General features: G+C 40.8%; 1 protein-coding gene across 1 annotated transcript in view; it reads right to left on the bottom strand.

Annotated features, from left to right (window-relative positions):
- The window catches only part of ARID1B (AT-rich interaction domain 1B), a 441,148-nt gene that overhangs the window by 34,879 nt on the left and 386,630 nt on the right, over positions 1-19,639 (bottom strand). Inside the window, 6 exon segments of the mRNA XM_030556641.1 lie at positions 4,257-4,454; positions 7,971-8,187; positions 14,629-14,706; positions 14,708-14,788; positions 15,527-15,573; positions 15,576-15,635. Coding sequence (XP_030412501.1) covers positions 4,257-4,454; positions 7,971-8,187; positions 14,629-14,706; positions 14,708-14,788; positions 15,527-15,573; positions 15,576-15,635 — 681 coding nt within the window.

Genomic DNA, 19,639 nt, shown 5'->3' with positions numbered 1-19,639 from the left:
CTGACCTCTTTATGTAAACCACTGGGCTAAACTCACTAGCCTATGTACCAAAAGAACCACTCTTCAGTCACAGGATTTCACTCCCTTTACTTCAGGACTTTGGTTTTATTTCTTCAAAACAAAACCGTTTGATACAAATTTAACATACCAATCATGTGCTTTCTCCCGACCCAGGGTCTTCTGCAGGAGCCTATCTACTCCCTGAAACTCTTACATTCTTTCCTAGCCTGCTCCTTGCAGGATTCCAGTCCACAGGCCATCTACCAGGAGTAGCATATGACTCTGAGCTAACTCCACCAAGGGGCTGCAATGCAGAGCATTGCAAAGCATAACTCTTAGGCTCTCTGCTGTCTAATCAGAGTCCTCAGCCCCAAGTTAGGTGTCCAGACTCCTCATAAAATGCATGGGGCATGTTAGGCATCTAAGAAAGGGAGCCTCAGAAGCCAGCATACTGAGTAGGGAGCCACCTAAGCTAGCTGGGAGTGAAATGCAGAAGAAAAGGGCAGGGCTTGGGGCCCAAATTCGCAAAAGTACTTTGGCACCCAACTCGCAGCAATCTAGGCCTGAGGCGCCTGTCTATGCTGGAGTTAGATGCCTAAGGCAAATCTGCCCTTTCTCAAGAAGAGAGAGAGAGAGAGAGAGAGAGAGGAGACTGGCTCTGTAGCCCCAGGTCAGTCCTTTCTTGGAGGAGGAAGAAAGAGGAGAGAGCTTGACTTTATAGCCCAGTGGTTAAGGGCACTCACTGGGGAGGTGGGATAATCAGATTCAAGTCCAGGCTCCAAATAATATGTAATATATTTATACACAATGAAACAGTTCCAACAGGAGAAAAGAGGGAGATCCCACTCGAATACTCGGTAGCCCAGTGGTTAGGGCACTCACATGGGAGACCTGAGTTCAAATCTCTGTTCCAAATCAGGCAGACCAGCAATTTGATTCTAGGTCTTGCACATCCAGGGAAGTGCTCCTTAACTACTGGGCTACTGGGTATTCTGAGGACAGACTGACATGCACATGCATGAAAAAATTTCTGACTTGCTTGCCCTGTTATCTTTTGTGCAAGGCCTGATCCAACAGGCATGCTCAGAGATATGCTTACTGGCTTGGGCCCTGGGAGGGTGAATGACTCATTTGAGAATCCTGCTGGGGTGTAGGCATGAGTTAAGGCACGAAGCAGCTTCTAAGCTGTGGAGCAGCCATAGGCCACAGGTGGCTTGGCACTTGCCCACTAGAGGAAACTTTGGTGCCTGTAAGAATTTAGGTGCTTACAGGGTAAGTGGCAACTGAGTGGTGATTTTGAGAATGTCAGTGGCACCTAAATGTTGGAGTTTGGTGCCTAGGTACCTTTGTGAATTTAGCCCTCAGTTCCTTCCCTGACCCAGAGACTCTGGCAGGATCCTTTCTACTGCCTGAACCTCTTCTTAGCAACTGAGCTACTTGCTGGTTTTCAGGAAGACCACGTGATCTTCAAGCTGTCACCTGAACCTCAGCCTCATGAATCAGCTGCAAAATGGGGTGATTTGTCACAGGAGGGGGTTAAGTCCAATTCCTTAAGGGCAACCCTACCTTCTTCATCATGTATTGATTTAGGTATCAATATCGCAACTGGTTCTGTGTAGCTGAAGCAGGTTTCAGAAGGCTATTGTGTGCCTGCACAGAACCCAATCTCATGATGTCTTAATGTTTAAAAGCAACAACCTTTTAGTCTATGCTTCCTGTTTCCAGTGGGCTCCTGCTCCATTTGCAAGCCAAAGATAGATGGATTACCTAAAGTACATCTATAAGCCTACTGCTTTTGTGCAGTTAAAACATTAATGTTGTCATAAACTGAAGAAAAAGAAAAAAGAGCCAACTGTTAGAGGAACAGGCCCTTGTACTTTCTGCAGCATCTATAGCTCAGCAGGATTTCATGTACTAAAGCTGATACACACTGGGAAAGCCTTTTTCCACACAGAAGTGCAGCCCATTCAGTGGACACAAGTTCCTCTTTCAGTAAACAAAATAACCTTGAGATCATTGCTGATTCCTCCCCTCTACTGGTCCCTACGTCCAGCTGTGTTTTTATTTTGGAAAAATAGTTTCAGTTCTGCTTCCAGACAGATTGCTTGAACTGAATATAACGTTGTGATAAATTCAAACTTGGACTTTGCAGTTTTCATTTACAGTTTCAAGGTGCACATGGAACTGCAGGGCAGCCCATGACATTTCCCTGCTTTTGTTCAAGGTCTGGATATTTAATCAAGATTCTTTAACACAAAATTCAGACAGTTTTATGATTGTTCCTGAACCACTAACCAAATTACTGAATGGCAACATTGTAAGGGAGTGGGAAAAGGCAGAGGAAGCAAATATTTATTTATCTTTAGTTTTGCTGCTAATTAATAAAAAAAAAGTTCTTTTCCTTCTCCTAATGAGTCTAATGGTTTCAGTTCCATTTACTGGTCCTTGCTGCAGGTGATGCAGCCAAATCCAACAGCTTTCAATTTTTAATAAGAGTGCATGTGCTGGCTAATCTAAACTCCCTCTAGGGAGTTAAATACTCTGACTGCTGTTCTTGTTTATAATACGTTGGCCTTTCCCCCTCCTAAACTTGTTTTTCAGAGTAACATGCTTGCTTGATACATTAAATACCTATTGTTGGGTACGATAACCTTAGTATTTGTAAGGTATAAACATTTAGGGTGTTATACGGGGTGAACACAGTAGTGATGGAAGGTAAATTTGAACTGAATATCAGAAAAATATTCATAACACTGAATTCTATTAGACTATGAAATGTCTCTAACAGGAAGCAATTTAAGCCCTATCACTGGAGACATTTACAATACTGGACAAAGCACCAGAGTGAGGCATCACAAGAAATAACCCTACCTGGCAACTGAATGTAACTGCATGACTTAATAGGTCATTGCTATTTCTAATATCTATGGACAGAAGGTCACAAACTAAGGGACACAGATGGTTCCTGGCTCTTCTCCTTATTTCCAGCTGCTAAAAGAAATCAAGTTATATTAATACTTTCCTAAATTCACACTTCTATGTAAGCAACTGTTGTCGCTTTCACAGGGATGACACTATGTGCTAACGAGAGGAAGGTGGCCTGTGTAATAGTGAATGCCCCCCATTCCACTATGTATCTATGAGATTATTGTGTATTAAAAGTACTCTACACCAGGAGGGAGTCTGAGAATCCCATCTTTCTGATTCGCACTTACAAAGGTCTTTGCCCTTCTGTAATTCCATGCAGACAGAAATAGTGCCACACCAATTATAAGTCCTCTTTTCAATCTTCTGCCTGAAGCCAAGAGGGTTAAATACTCCAAAAGGCAACAAAACCTTCTATTTATTCTTTCACATGCTTAACATGTTACTCCTATAGCTTTCTCTAGCTTGAATGTCAAATCATGGTTGTCATTTTACGAGTCTTGAGTTGAATGTAGGCAGAAAAAACCAAATCTCACTCTCCTGACTACTTCAAAGCACCATACTGCACATGAAGATTCATTAAACAAAATCAACCATTTCAACTGCAGTGCCCTCTACAGCCTGCCAATAGGATACAGACAGTGCTGCTAGCACTCAATCTAATACACGGGAATTAGCAACAATGGCAGAGGAAAGTGAGTGTAGTCTATAAACGACAAAGCTTGATACTGTACTATGGGTGTTCTCTAGTCTTGCAACTCTCTCCGTTTGCCAGGCATTTCAAAATAACAGTAGTGGAGCAGCAGGCTGAGTTCCATTTATTGGGCAACAGCTGCCATCCTTACTCACACTGAGTAGTTTCTTTTACTTGCCAGCAGGCCCATTGGAATTTGGCTCCAGATTTCCATAGTTGAAGTGTGGATGGGAGAATCCAGCCCTTCCTTACTTTATTTATTTATTCCTAGGTATCTGAGTGTCTTACAGAGACCAAATGCAAGGGATGGAACATCCCTGTAGAACACTGCTGTTATTGTTTCCATGTAACAGTTTGATCGTTAGAATGCTTGTATTTTCAGAGAGACACAAAGAAATGCTTAAAGATGTGTGGGCATATACGCATCTCTGCAGTTTACTCCTTAGAGTTAATTTTCACACTGTCTTGTAACCAGTTCAGAACACAAATAGGATCCCCAAGGAGTATTTTTGTAGCTAGCTTATCTAAGTTTAGCAAGGGGATGCTTTCCAAAATGTTTGCTTGGACTGGAGATTTGAGAGATGCAGGATGCTGTCTAGTGCATTATTGTGTAAGGGACTGTAGTTCTTCTACTTACCAGGAGATGGCGGCTGAATCTTAGCTTGTTTCTTAGTATCTCCAGTGCTGAAGACTTCTGGAGGGGGCTCCTCCCCTCGTTCTATCTTACACTCAAAGGCAAACAGGTACTGAATATACTGTTTTTTCAGGGAGCTGGCGGCGCTGCTGGAAGTGCCAACATTCAGGTTGGTTGCCAACTCACGCCACTTCTTGTTTTATTAACTAGCAAATAAATGGCAGAAAGTATTGGTTTGCGCAAGGCGCTTGTTTAAAGCCAAGGGAAAAAGAAACACTTAATGTCTTGGTTTACTTTTTTATTTGCCTCTTTTAACTAATGCTCACTTACTCCCCCCTCAGTAGTGCACAGACAGCATTTACAGTTATAAAACCATTAAGGAACCTGCTGATAGCTACATAAAAAGCTTGTTGAGAGTCTTCTGCAGGTGCATCTTTTAAATGCCTTGCACTCTTCAAGCTTGTGCTGTTCAGGTAGCTATTTATCTCCATTCAAATACACACTCACTGACTCTCTCTCTGACACCACACACACCCTATCCTAATTAAAAAAAGCAGCTTCTAAAACTAATTTAAAAAGCAATAACATGTTATTCTGCAGTTAAGTGTTTCAGCACTGATATGAAAAACATTTCCTCCAGAACAGCCACCAGCTGTTAGCTAGTTTAGCCTGTAATTTCTGGTTCAAATCCTTTCACTTTAAGGCTTCTGTGGGATTGATCAATGATCCCGTTGCAACAGGAGATGCAGAGTCAAGTGAGGCCCCTTATTAATTAAGGCAGACTTCAAACACCTTGGGACAATGCAGTAATGTTCTGTATACAGCTCTGCTGATACAAGCATGCCACTGGTGTGAGCCTTGTTTGTGTTTCGTATGCCAGAGTACTGAAAGGGCCTGTCAAACTATGCTCTTAGGTTGAGGCACACTGGATTTGCCACACCAGATCAGACCATTGGTCCAGCAGTGCCTCTACCAGTATTTTTCCTTTAACAACGGTGAAAATGCCCCAAGTGGCATCAGCTAGATGGGCAGTGCTGGGTATGATCCTATGAGGTGCTGAGCATCACTGAAGGTAAATGGAAGTTGAAGAGCTCAGAGTCTCTTAAGATTATATCCTGGGGGGAGGGGGAGGAAGGGGGAGCTTACTTCTTGAATGCTATAATGATCAAGTTTACATCTGAAGCATGGATTTTATCACCCTATTTTAGCTTAAATAGCTACAAAGTTTATTACTGGTCACATCTGTTGCCAACCCTATATGCCAGCCAAGGAGATATTTATATAGTTTTTATCTTTGTGTTCAATAACCCCTTCACAGCTGCCAGATAGGATGGTTCTCTTGGCAAAAGAGTTAATTACAAGCAGACTGGCATGGCTGAGTGAAGTTTTATTTTCTCTGTGTATTCCAGGTACATCTGGCAGCAATCCGGGGGTCAAAGAGAAAGTGATTTTCATAAACTGGCACTTTTGAGACTTAAACCCCCAATCACACAGCCCATTTTTGCCCATTTACTTCACACTATGTGGTATACAACAAACACCCTGCATAATGCACGCAGAAGTACTCAGTGCCCAAATGTCCAGTGTATTGACATATAAAGTGAGGCTGCCAACAGCAGGTCTACCCAGGCTTTGGAAGAGGGAAGCAAAGCGCTATTTGGGGTACCCTGAAATGCAATGCTTCAGGAGGATAAATACGCACCATTGCTGCACATCTACAGCCTCTCACTCACTGGGCAGAGATCATGAAACATGGAGAGAAGTGGTAGGGGCAACTATGCTTTTCAGGTGGGCACCATCCAACTATATTTAAATAAATCTCATTAGACGAACATGTACATTTCTCTGTAGCCCTAACCAAAGAATACATGTTAACATGCCCACACTGAACGATCAACTTTTGTGGCCTACAAACCTATAAATCAAGTTCCTTTCAAAACTGTATCTGAGTGGGACAGCATCTCCTCACTGGTAATACAGGTTGGTCCATACTGGAAAGTAAGCTTGGGCCCAAAATGTGTTTTTTAGAAAAATAAATAAGAAATGACCCTTGTTATAAACAAACGCAGGCCTTTTTAGGATTTCAAATTTCAACTCCCACTTGTCCTATATTTAATGGTTTAATATTAACCAATTGTGTAGAAGCATCTGAGCCCCTCTAGACACCGAGTCAAATGCTGTAGCTAGACTTAAAAAGAGGGCTGCGGAGTGTTATGACCAATAATAAAGTTTGCAAGTTCAGGGAAACTCCGGGGCACACATCAGCTGGTCATTGCACAAGTCAGAATGGAATCCCACCTTTCATCCATGGACAACATTTAACAAGTGGAAAGGTGCAATACATTAGATTTTTCTACCTTTCTCTGCGGCGTCAGTTAGCATCACTGGACTTGAATGACCATGGTCTAATTCAATATGCTATATCATGCTATGTAGAGTACTACTGTTAAAATCAGCAGTAATCACTGTTGGAAGTGGGTTTCCAGAACTGGCTAGGTGGGAGCATTACCAGGGGCTCACTTTCCATGGGCCCAATTCAATACAACATATTTCTGTTTTCAGATTGTGTGTTTTAGTGTAGCGATCATGTGTATTTTAGTTACATCTAACTCAAAATTTAGAGCCTGATCCTGCAAAGTGCTGATCACCCTCAATTCCCCTTAATTCAGTTCGAGTTGTGAGCTCTCACCATCTCACAGGAAGCATTCAGCACACAGCAGGCCTGGGCCAGCAACGCAAACCTCATATTCTCTCATCTGTGACATCCAGGCCTCATATTTACTCTCGGTGGGAAAGACAAGGTTCAGTGCAGCAATCTGTATCTCTGATTTCTACCAACATCTTTTTTACTTGCAGCCTCTTCCCCAGTCTACCTTCCTGCCTTTAAGGTAGGTTTCCCCATTATTGATTATTATTATATTTATATAGATTGAAACAATGCAAAGCATGTGCTAAGTATTTTCCAAACATAGAGGAAAACACAGTCTCTTCCCAGCTGAGTGTACAATCTAAACATACAGAGGGAAGAAGAACGGTTTGGGACAGACACTGCTTGCAAATTACATACTCCTGCCACTTCCTAAGAGATTTGAACTGACTTTTCCTAGAGGCACTTCCCTGCCTGAGATGGATGGATTTCAGGCGCTCTGTTTTCTTCCATCTCTAGAACAGCTGTTTTCCATCACCTGTTTTGATCTTCTTTCACGTTTCTAACCCTTCTCTTTAATCCAATGCCTTCTCTTCTGATTCTCTCTTAGCACTACTAGAGTGCCTTTGATCGCACAGCAGCCTAACCTCCCTTGACACTGTGCACTATGAGAGAACTTGTGGGGTCCAAAATGAACCTCAAGGCTTGTGTACGTAAACCCTGAGTTCATGGCAAGCTGGGGTGTAAATCTACCCCAAACTAAGCGCCCGTGTGGACCTTGCCACTGCGCACTAAAAGTTCAAACAGCTTTGAAACAGGAGTAGATCAAAGCATACTACAGAGCTTTTAGTATGCAGCAGCAGGATCCACATGGTCAATTAGTGCATGGCAGGCTAGTCTGGGTTAGATTTACACATGAGCTTACTTACCCTCAAACATTAGTTACACTGAAACTTCCATGTCTTTTCCCCCTTGTTTTCAGGGAAGAATTTGTAATGCTGCAACAAGCAGAAAATATTCTAGGAGGAATGCAGGGCTAAGTTTTTGGACAGTCTAGTTTCATCCACTTCCGCTCACCTGTGCTAAACCTCCAATCTCTTTGACACAGACATAAAGCCTGAAGAGGTCGAGTGGCTTCTTGCCTACAGCTGGCAGACTGGCCACAGGCGTGCCCCTTTCTTCCATGAAGGTGAGGTATCGATCCACCCACATCTTGCGCTCTGGCTCATTTCCCAGCTCATAGACTTTTGTGATCTTTTCTCCAGTTGTGGTGGAGGAACTTGATTTCTAGAGCACAAAAAGAAAAAAAAAGAGTTGGGGGAAGGGTGGGAAGGGAAGGGAAAAGAAAGTAAGATACTCACAACATTGAAAAAGAGAAGATGTCAAACAAACTAAAGCTATTACACAACAGTCAGGAATGAAGGCTACTAGTTCTGGCACAAACAGTACGTTCTGGCCATATACTGCAAGTTACATGATTTTAAATAAAGGGCCCAAACTCCCCATTTTCATTATTTTCTTAAGGTTCTTTCATTGATCTGAGCTTTGGATCCCAGAAGGCAAGTTTCTGATGATGCCTCAAGTCATTTAAAAATATCTAGTTTTTTACATAGAGCTTTTCATCCGCAGATCTCAAAGCGCTTCACAATTTTAAACGAAGCTACATTAAAATCAGCCTCTTCTGAACAACTTGTGTAACACAAAGAACACCCTGAAAGAAAGCACGCACCAAAATGCTCCATCAGAAGAGGAATTTCTGAAGAAACAGCTCAGAGCAGAAGCTAGGACAACCAACCTGCTCTGTGAGCAGCGTTGGAATTGGACAGGGGTAGGTGATTATGTCTTACCTACTCTTCCAAGCACGCCTGGCTAAAAACCCCCCAAAAACGCAGATGAGGAAGCCTACTGTCATTTTCTCATACCAGCCAATTTGAGTACTGGTCCTGAGCAACCACTCTCTTCATTTGCAAAGGTGAAAGAGAACCACAGAGTATATCGATCACATGTATTCGGAGTATGGAGAAAGAACATACATAGCACACTGGTGAAAACTGGGGGTATAAACAGAAGAAGAGCCCATTCCAAGTAGCAGGACCAGGCAATAGGAAAATCCACAAAAGTGGAGGGTGGGGGGAAAATTAGTTCTTCCTCTGTTGAGTAGTAAGAATGGAACCATTATGTGGCTACTCCTCTAATTTTAATGCTAGCAAAACCTCAGCATTCCTCATCTCCCTCCCCTTCCTTACAAGGGAAGGGAGAGGAAACAGCAGGTGGATCTGCGTAGAAGTGAATCCACCCGCCTGCTCTGGAGCCTTTCTCCACACCTTGCTATGCAAGCAGAGACCCCTGTGAGCTGGGCTCTGTGACTCACAGGGATTGCATCCCACTCATGTGTAGCTCTCTCAAGTAGTGTCCCCCTTACACACAGTATAAATGCTCTGGGTTCTGCTGCAAGAGGGCTCTCTGCTCCTACAGAGGAGGGGAGATGATTTGCCCCCTAGTGAACTTGGGGTTATTCAGAATTAGACATGATCAGGACATCTGGACACCAAGCTATGTGGGAAGGTGATATTCACATGATATTATGGAGAAGGAAATGTATTCTGTATATATAACATACCAGAGGTGTGGCCACGGCTGTGGTAAACACACTTCACCATCCTTGTCCACCCATTGCCCTTCCCCTGCTTAACTTTTCTCCATTTTTTTCTTTTTGCCTTTTAGGCTAAAATATTTAAAAATAAGCACACAAAAAAAAAGTTTGACTGATCAGCTCTAAAGAAAATTCCCAAATGTACTTTGGGATAAGTACAGAATGAGCCTTCTGTTGATCACATGGTTCTGAACAGGGCTTGGCACTGTGGCACGATGCAACATGTAATGTGGCGACATGCAGCTTTCAATGACTTTAGCCTGTTGATTACTGTGGTGTTCAGAAAGCCAATGACAGCTCGCATAACGCATTGCCACCAATCGCCTTGTACAATTTGGGCTGGAAAATCTGAAGAGCTCCAAATCTCCCTCTGGTCTCTGGCTGAAACTTGACAATGTTGGGGAAGAGCCAGGAGGGAAGAGAATCAGAGCCAAGAGGATGTGACCCTGCAGTTCCATTGTTGTTGTTATTATTTCCAGTGAATGGATATTAATTTTAATTAAATAAATTGGCTCCTGAAAAGCTCCCCACTTTGCTAACTGAATTTCTAATTTCTTCAGTTATAATCCTTCCTATTGATATGTATGTAATATTACCTTTCACATTTTAAAGTTAGAAGGTGCAATATTGAATTCAGTGAACCAAATTCAGCTGTGCTGCAACTCTCCCGGAAGTCAATGGAGCCAAGGCTGAATGTGGTTTACTGGTTTTAAATGGAGGGAGGCGTGTGCACTGGCATAAGGCCCGTGGATTAGGCTGCGAAAGCACAAATTTAACGACTCTGTATGTGGTTCTGATATCAGTTCTGTAACGGAAATTGCTTCATCCACGCATTTAGGAGCACTGTGTTTTTAAACAATATTTAACCAGTGAACTGTTTTTACTTTGAAGATTATTAAAATGGAAAGGAAAATTTAAAAAAGAGGATGGACAGTAAGTGGACAAGTCATAATCCTAAATATTTTATTCTCAGCTAGGAACCTAGGGATGAGCATATAACTCTGAATAGCAGAGCGGAGTGGAGCTACAGTGCTACCCACTTAAGTAAAGAACAAAATGATTCTACCTTTTACCAGCATTAATTTCACAGTCTCACATTTGTGATATCACACACATCTTTATCTATAGTCTAGGCAGGAAATACAAGGTTTTATATAGCAAATTTTATCTCCACTTACATCTAATGTAGGAGGTAATAAACTAGTTTCTATTATGCTTTTATACGAGTTCACCAGTAGAAGAAAGTTCAGGTTTAATATTCAAATGAAAGGTTTTACACTATAAAATTCTTCTTCTTTTAAACCAGTATCACTGCAAAATGTCAATTGGTTTACAGTCTTTCATACTGGGCTCTTATACTATCTCTGTCTCAAATTATGTTGCTTTTCTGTAACATGGCAGCAGGCTCCAAAATGACAGTAGGATTCGAAAACTTTTCACAGCTCGCAGAAGGTAAGAAGTGCTTCTGTGTGCTCTGCAATTTTCTTTTAAAATGAAACATTAACTTTAGAAGAATGCACTGGGGGAAAACAACACCCTTTCCCAAAAGTAATTTTTTTTTCTCTTCTGCACTACTATGTGCAAAATGACAGACTTTACACAAGCTTGTGCAAACACTAACACAAACTGCAGTCCTGTATGGCCAGATTCAGCCTAGAGCAGGTAAATTTTAAACCGTAGAAAATAGGTATTTATTACAGCATAACTACTAACTTAATTAAAGTGGGAGTACCAGGCAATATATTGGAATAATAACAAATATCCTACATTTTTCTTTGTGAGTGCATTTACTGTCTGATAAAAATAACCAACAGGGCTTAGGCAAACTTGTCATACCTAGCTCTATCACCTTGCTTCAATTTCCCTGTAATCCTAACCTCTGCTACTCTAGCCCCAGGACTTTCCTGTGAAGAGATCCTGTCATGCCAAAGTGGGTGGTGGCTTTTGAAACAAGATCAGAAGAAGCAAACTCATTTCCATATTTAATTTGTATATTATTTATATTGCACCAAAACATACACTGATGCCTCAGAGAGCAGTAATCTACCACACCTCCTATGGTCAATCTGCAAGAATCCTTCAGGCAATCCAAGGTATCTGCTTGATAGTTCATTGTCTCCTACAACAATTCCTTTCAGATTTTAGCTGTAGGTAATTATCTCTGTTTGCATCTGTGTATGTGTGTGTAAAACACAGCCTGATAAATCCCACTTTAAGAGTTTGTTAATATTTATATAATAATAAAGACCTATTTTTATTATATACCCACATGTGCAGGCACAAGCACACACAGAGTACACATACAGACACAACTGCGCATGGCTGAAATCTCAAAAGGCTGCTTGCAAAAGACTCTTTCGTGCTTTCAAGAGACAATGCACAGTCATGGAGATTTTTACTGATTACCTGAAGGATTCCACAGATTGCAAATCTCTCACTGAAAGCACTGTGGGAAAAATTCAACTAGCTCTACTGTAATATGTAGATATATACAGTGAACATTTCAGAGCATTTTAAGGGTGTTCATAACCCTACTGTTTTAATTTGTGTGACAATGACCCTGCTCACAGTCTCTCTCATAGTGAGACACACACACATTTTCATATGCTATTTTAATGAATTTTTAAGCCATTTTGTTCTTTACATAACTGATTACAGTATAGCAATGCCACTGTAACTATCCAGCTGGAGAATCCCACAATACATATCATTATACAGTCCCTTCTCTGCATCTCCTCCCTCCACACTTGCATAAAGGAATCACTGAACAAAATGACCCACTCTGCTGGTGCAGGGGTACTGCAAAGCTAACTACAGACTATGGTCACCCTTGCCCACACTCACTCCTGGAGCCAAGAACTCTATCAGAACATTAGCACTTGGATAATCTGATGAATACATTAGCCAGCACAGGCTATTTTCATATATTACTGTGAAGAATGGGGAATCCTAACAATCATTTCAAAGTCAGACAAGTGTTGTCAATATCAGCTGTACACTAAGTTATCCAACAGTCTGGCCTCCACAGATAAAAAGAGCTGGTTGACAACTCTTATTTTTCTATAATTCTATAGTTCTCCAAACCAGCACCATTCTAATCACTCGAACTATGTATTGAGAAGGTAACTGAAGCTATGGAATCATTGCTAAGAACTCTGAACAGGAGGTGTAACATCGTATTTGAAGAGAAGAGCATGTGGAACAGGAGGTTTAACCTGAAAGCAAAATCATAATGCCTCCCACCTCCTTCACACATATATTCTATTTTTTTTTGTTAATTTTAAGTGGAAACAATACATATATGCTCACGATGGTCCCTGTGGTTTATTAACAAATTGTTAAAATGAGCTCAGGAATGTACATTCAATAGACAAAATATTTTCTAATTTTCCAGAAAAAAGCAAAACATTAAAAGAAAAGAAAAGAAAATTTCCCATCACCAGTTTATAGCATTGTCCATTCAGAAATGTTATTAAAATAAACACAGGATGGGACTTGGACGGCATAAGGAACACCAGCTGCCTTCTGAGACTCAAAGTCAATGACATATGGACATCAAAATTAAGGTGCTGCATCTCATTCTTATATTTCCCCTGTTCTCCCTTGCAGAGCTTATATTTGTACATACCACCTCAGGCCTTTTAAGGTGAAATTCACACCAGTGCAGAGGGCATGCACAGAAACTCTAAAAATCCACCTGAGCCTACTAAATGTGGTTCAGAAGGTCTTGTATGGACCCTCTACACTAGCAAGAATGTCACCCTTCATGAAGAAAGCGGTCTCTGCTGATAAAACACTATGAGCTTAACTACTTTCTCAGAGGAACAAAAAGTAACTCTGAATTGCCATGTGAAGTCTATAAACATTTTTGGGGACAATTTTAATGTCTGGCTCTATTTGCTGCAACAATGTAAGAGTGATTAATAACATCTCCTGTCTGGGATGTCGTATTTCCAGGCTCTGGATTGGTTAGGACTTATTCCCCTCTCCAAATTGCTTTTGCCTTGAGATGTGCTCTTCAATTTATACTGTGAAACCTAAGGCAATACTAAAGCCTAGTTGCTAAGTTAGCTATGTATTAACACTGGAAAAGAGCATTATATTTCGTAATAACTATAATATAGTATTTTGCTTGAGTGAAGTAATATTTTAAATAAAAGAATGACATATACTTTCCTAGTTTAAGAAATAAGCCAAATATGGTCAAATATTAGATCCCCATATATGCTTATGTTTGCACACTTTTTTTTGTATTTTTTGCACTTTGCATCTCATCTGGAAATGATACTTAATTTAAATGTTCTGTCTCATGCTGTTCTGGATCCAGATTTTCTGCATACCCTGTCTCTACTGTGATTACACGTTGTTCATACTAAAAAAGGAGTTTTCTAAGAAGACACATCCCTTAAACTTTTTCACCAACCTTTGGTTCATTTCAACTAACTGAGTGAAACAAATCACAGCTGATGTTATTTCAGATGGTGCCCTGAGAATTTATATTTTCTACATATGAAATTTGGAAATAAAAATGTGTTGGAACTGTAAATGACAGACTTGTCTGAGGCGCCTTTTGTGGTGCGGAGCCTGTAATCTATACTGTGCCGGTTCCTACTACCCATAGAGAAGAAAATATATATTTTTTAAATAGTAATACTTAATGAACAGTGGGACAAACTGTGAAGTCAGCTGTGTGAAGGAGTTTGGACCCAATAAAAGAAATGGAATGTCCTTATCAACACAATTGGCATGCTCTGTAAACTGATGCATTATGGGAAGGATGCTTTCTTCACACAACTGCTGTATTACCAGACAGTAAACTACACAATGCACTCAATTTTACTCTTTTTATTACTACTGGGTCAAATTTTGCTCTCTGATAGGCATGCTCAGGTCCCACAGAAGCTAAGCCAGTGGGAGTTGTACGCATGTATCTGAGAGCTGAACTTTGGCCCTATTATTATAAGAAAGAAAATCCTTTAGTGATAAATTATGAAGAAAAAGGAATTTATAAAGCAAACAAGCAAGCATTAAATATAATTAATTACAAAAAAACCCAAAAAACCAGAGCCACTTACAGGGCTTGATGGAGTCTTTGGCCAGCCTGGGCTGCTAATGCTATCACTTTCATCTCCATGAAATGAGGAGATGCTAGCCAGAGCTTGGGGACATTGGGGAAGGGACTGGCAGGTTGCCTGGGGTTGGGGGCTGAGAAATACCCTGAGAGCTGTAGCTATCCTGTGGTAGAGGAATAAAAAAAATAATAATATGACAAAGGCAGGGCAAACTTTATTAAAAACAAAAACAAAAAAAAACATCCAGTTTAACAGACTGACCAATTCTTTTTATATATAAAATATATATATATAACAGAGAGAGACATACAGAAAACACACACATATAGAAATATATATATATATATAAAGGTATTAAAACAACATTGTTAATTAGTATAATTTGGAAAATTGCTGGATGCTTGGCTAAAGTCACTAAGCCACCATGCTTACTTCAAGCTCAAATGGAATGCTAAGCATGGGTTTCCCCTTATGAAAGAAAGAAAAAAAAGCTGTCACCTTATTTTATCAAATAAGGCAGGAAAGCAAAATATTAAAGTATGTTGCTGCTGCTGAGGCGGCCCAAAACAGGAAGCTATAACTGAAGGCAGAGAAAAATGGCTGCAAGTATTGAAACCAGGCAAGACCCTCCTTTCCCACCACCTGGCTTAGCCAAATTCCCACATAACTGGTTTGAGTGGGTTGCTTTGCCCCCGCAAGTTAAAATGCCATAAGAACTAGTAACTTTCAGATCCACACAATGGAGGAAAACAAAGAAAGAAAAGAAAGAAACAGAATGCACATGAATGGAAAAGGCATGCAGGAAAGAACAAAAGACGGTAGGCCAAAACCAGAGAATGGAGGACAACATAGCGGACTTCTGCTGGGCTGAACCAACACCACGTGCAGAGGAAGGAAATACCTTTGACTTGCTCTCGGGCTGTGAGGGTCCTTCTTCTTTGCCATCTGCTTGAGAGGAAGGGGCAGTTTGGACTCACCAGGTGTCATCATATCTGCAAGACCCATAGGTGCTAATCAAAAACAGGAGAACAGTTTAGCATGAGAGGTTTGGCTTTGCAAGAAAATGCTTCCTCCTGTTAAAACTGATGGCATATGAAGCACAGGTCTTCTGCCTTTCTCTCTCCTTCTTTTATTATAGCACCTGGAAATCTGGAAGTCTCTTAGATTAAGCAGAAAAAAAAAAACAAAAAAACCCAAACAAACAAAAAAACAGAAGGCAAAGAAAACCCAATATCAAACAGCAAAACCATTTTACAAAGTATAAATAAAATTTTAATGCTGCCGGCAAGTTTTGTTTCCAATAAAATGACTGGGCTATATATAATAGGAAGATGACAATCTTCTTCGGAAACTGTTACATCTTTCACTTATCTAGAGCAGAACATAAGCCGAAACTGTGTATGAAAATTGTTCTTGTGTAAATGCTGGGAAAAGGGTGAAAATTCTAGTCATACTCCTGTTTGATTTGAGGTTAGCAGATCATGTTGCTACTTCTCTTCACTATCTGCACTTGAACTCCTGTTTAGGTGAGCTTTTTTATTTAAGGTACTAAAATCCTTGGGGTTCCAACACATTCATCTCCCACTACTGAATCACACATCTGTAAAATCAGCTCTAAGGGAGAAATGGGCATTCAACTTTTCTCTCCTGAGAAGTCAGGTTGGATGACAGGTGAATACTCAGAACCTACATGTTCAGATAGTACTTACCAGACACCTTGTTGGGTGTATGGAAGGTTAGTAATTTTTGTGCAGTGTTTGAAGATGCAAGTGGTAGTATATTATTACTGCAGCAGTACTGCTGAGTTTCTGGATTTCTAATATGACTGCAAGAAGAGATTTTGAGGTAAGAATACATACAATACGTGACAGAGCAGATTCTGAGAGATGACATGTCATCAATCAATGCAAATTGGCCAAAGAACACTGCTAGACACTGCCTGAAAAACTAAGTGCACAGCATTCACTAGAAACTGGGACTGTCTATAAGAAACCATTTTATTTTAGAGATTCAAGAAAAGCAGAAGGGGGAAGGACAGATAAAAGTGCAGCAAGAAGTGGAGGAATTAGATTTGCAAAAATGTACAAAATATAAGAATTAGAAAGGCACATTCTTTAAATAAAAATAACATTAACCTGATAGTTGTTGGACCAGATTGCTTTTCTGCAAAATGGCAAGTTGGCTAGTCAGCACACACACACAGCAGGAGGGATCTTAGGGGGGACAGAGAAAGCTTTAAAAAATACTTCACAGATTGTCCATTACAAAATGATTATTGCAAATATTCATGTATTACTATGTTTTAGAAAATAATTAGTTTTAATTATAGCAGTCAGAAAGCAAGCAGGACTCTGGCGAATAAACTGGCAAGCTTTGCAGTGCTAATTTGCTAATACCTTTAGCATCGCTGCAGGTTGAGATTATGGGTCTGCCAAAAAATCTACCCAACCATGTGCCATGTGAGTTTACAACTGTATGCTTAATATTCTGTGTAGAACTACCGGCGTTTTTCATGGGCATGTTTTCTTGTTTTTTTCCAAAGCATATTTGTAGCCCAATCAACCCCTTAAAGACATCACAACACAGAAATCATAATTGAGACACTTTAAAAAAATTACTTGTAATACTTAGAGACTTTAAGAATTGGAACAAAAAGCCTTTTTCAAATGATGCAGCTGCAGCAAATATCTATTGAGATCAGCTAAAAACGCTGTTATTTTTATGAATGTGTGTGAAACCTCAACAAAACAACCAAGCAATATTATGCTGAGAAGCTGGCTTGTATTAAACATCTGATTTGTATGCAGTATTGCCCTTAAACTCCCTTGAAAGAACAGGGCAGCTTGTGACTAGAATGAGTTGAGGACCAGTATCTTGACACTTTTACTTTTTTAATCCTACAAATCTTCAAAATAAGTTTGTTTCCCTAAAACAACACCATCACAACCAAAAAAAAAAATAAAAAAACCCAACCAAACCAAACCAAAAAACAACCAAAGAACAGAAAAACCACATTTATGTAAGAAAGCATAAAATGTGCTCCTATAATTTGGTTTCAAACTGACATAATGTTAACCTATGTAACTGTTACAGAATTTCATGCCATAGAAGCTGAAACCAGAAAGTAAAAATCAGCTAACCACTAACCACATTTCTGCAGTAGAACATCACATGACTAAATCCTTCTTTTATAAATTTATTCAATATTCTTTTCTTGTAATTCTGTTTATATCAGAGGTTATGATTATGAATCCTGTTTTTTGAAATTTTATAAATTAATAGTTTAATAAAAAAACAAATGACCCAAGTCTGCAACTTACCACTGTATTAGGCATTTTAAAATTCAGTTAAAAAAAATTATTTTGGATGGTAAATTATTTTGAACTTTTCTGAGTTTATCTGCTTTGCAGTGTACTTAAAGACAATTCCACATGTGCTGGTAACAGGGATTGTCAGGAGCTGAAGACAACTATGACAAACTTTTTATTTAATAAAGTGCTCTGAAAAGTGGTTAACAATCTTTGTTCTGTGTTTATTATTGTTTCATCTACCTTGTGATGGGAACTGCAAGGGCTTTGCTATGTTCATTGTAAGACTCTCTAGTTTCCTTGTAGCTTCTGTAAGTACTTCTCCATCCTCTGCTGAAATGCTGTTTTTTAACTTCTTGCAAGAATACTCCCCAATGATTTGCAACAGACATCCCTTCACTTTCTAATACAATGTCACACTAGGGGCACTATTTTGACCCTTTTCCAAGCAGTGGGAGAACATCACTGTCACAAAACTCTGCTAAATTAAGACATCAACTCTTTCTGTATAGATATTAATAATCCTGCATCTGAAATGCAGACCAACAGATAAAAAGTAAAACAGGGGATAACAGGGAAATCTGTGACTCAAAAGAAGTGTTGCAGTCTACTGTGAATAGGTTTCAAGTTCTAGCCTCTCACTTTATTATAAGAATAGTAGAGCTAGAATGATTTCATAAAGCGAGTATGAATTAGCTATTCTATGCTGAATGTAATGTACTCAAAGGTGTATGTGACATGAGTAAAACTGCAGCAAAGTATTCTTTTTGCTAAAAGTTGACTATCAGTTCCAGAAGATGGTGAAATACAGTAAGAGCAGCAATATACAAACATTGTTTTTCTCTTCATTGCTAGTGCAATAACAAATCACACTCTACAAAACAGAATATTTTGGCCTCTTTCTCTCTCCCCCTTGCATATAGTGTTGCCAGTAGGGTGACCAGACAGCAAATGTGAAAAATCGGGACGGGGCTGAGGGATAATAGGAGCCTATTATAAGAAAAAGACCCCAAAATTGGGACTGTCCCTATAAAATTGGGACATCTGGTCACCCTAGTTGCCAACCTTCCCAGTTTTGCTGGGAGTCTCCTGGAATCAGGCTCTATCTTCCAGAGGCTACTGAAGCCAAACCAGAAGATTTTAGGCTGCTCCCTGCCTGCCCTGGCTCTGCACTGCTCCTGGAAGCGACCAGCAAGTCCCTCCAGCACCTAGAGGGATTCAGGGGGGTTCTGCGTCCCACCCCCGCCCTGAACACCGACTCCGCAGCTCCCACTAGCCAGGAATGCCTGTAGGCAGAGGTAGAGTGTGGAGCCCCCTGCCCCCCGAGGGACCACAGAGACACACCAGCCACTGGGAGTGGTGCAGGGCCAGGGCAGGTAGGGAGCTTGTCTTAGCCTGGCTGCGCTGCCACTTGGGAGCTGCCTGGCCGCAGCCACACCCCCACCCCCTGCCTTAGCCCTGAGCCCCCTCCTGCACCCAAAATCCCTCTCAAAGCCCACACCCCCTCCTGCATTCCAACCCTCTGTCCCAGGCTGAGCCCGGAGCCCCCCCTCCCAACACTCCAATCCCTTTAGCCTCAGCCAGAGCCCACACCCCTGCCTGGACCCCAACCCCCAGCCTAGTGAAAGTGAGTGAGGGTAGGGGAGAGCAAGCGACAGAAGAAGGGGGGATGGAGTGGGGCGGGGCCTCGGAGAAGGAGCATGGCA

The sequence above is a fragment of the Gopherus evgoodei genome, chromosome 3 (genome assembly GCF_007399415.2).
Source record: "Gopherus evgoodei ecotype Sinaloan lineage chromosome 3, rGopEvg1_v1.p, whole genome shotgun sequence".
Taxonomy (NCBI): Eukaryota; Metazoa; Chordata; order Testudines; family Testudinidae; genus Gopherus; species Gopherus evgoodei.
This window is presented reverse-complemented; position numbering and strand designations above follow the sequence as displayed.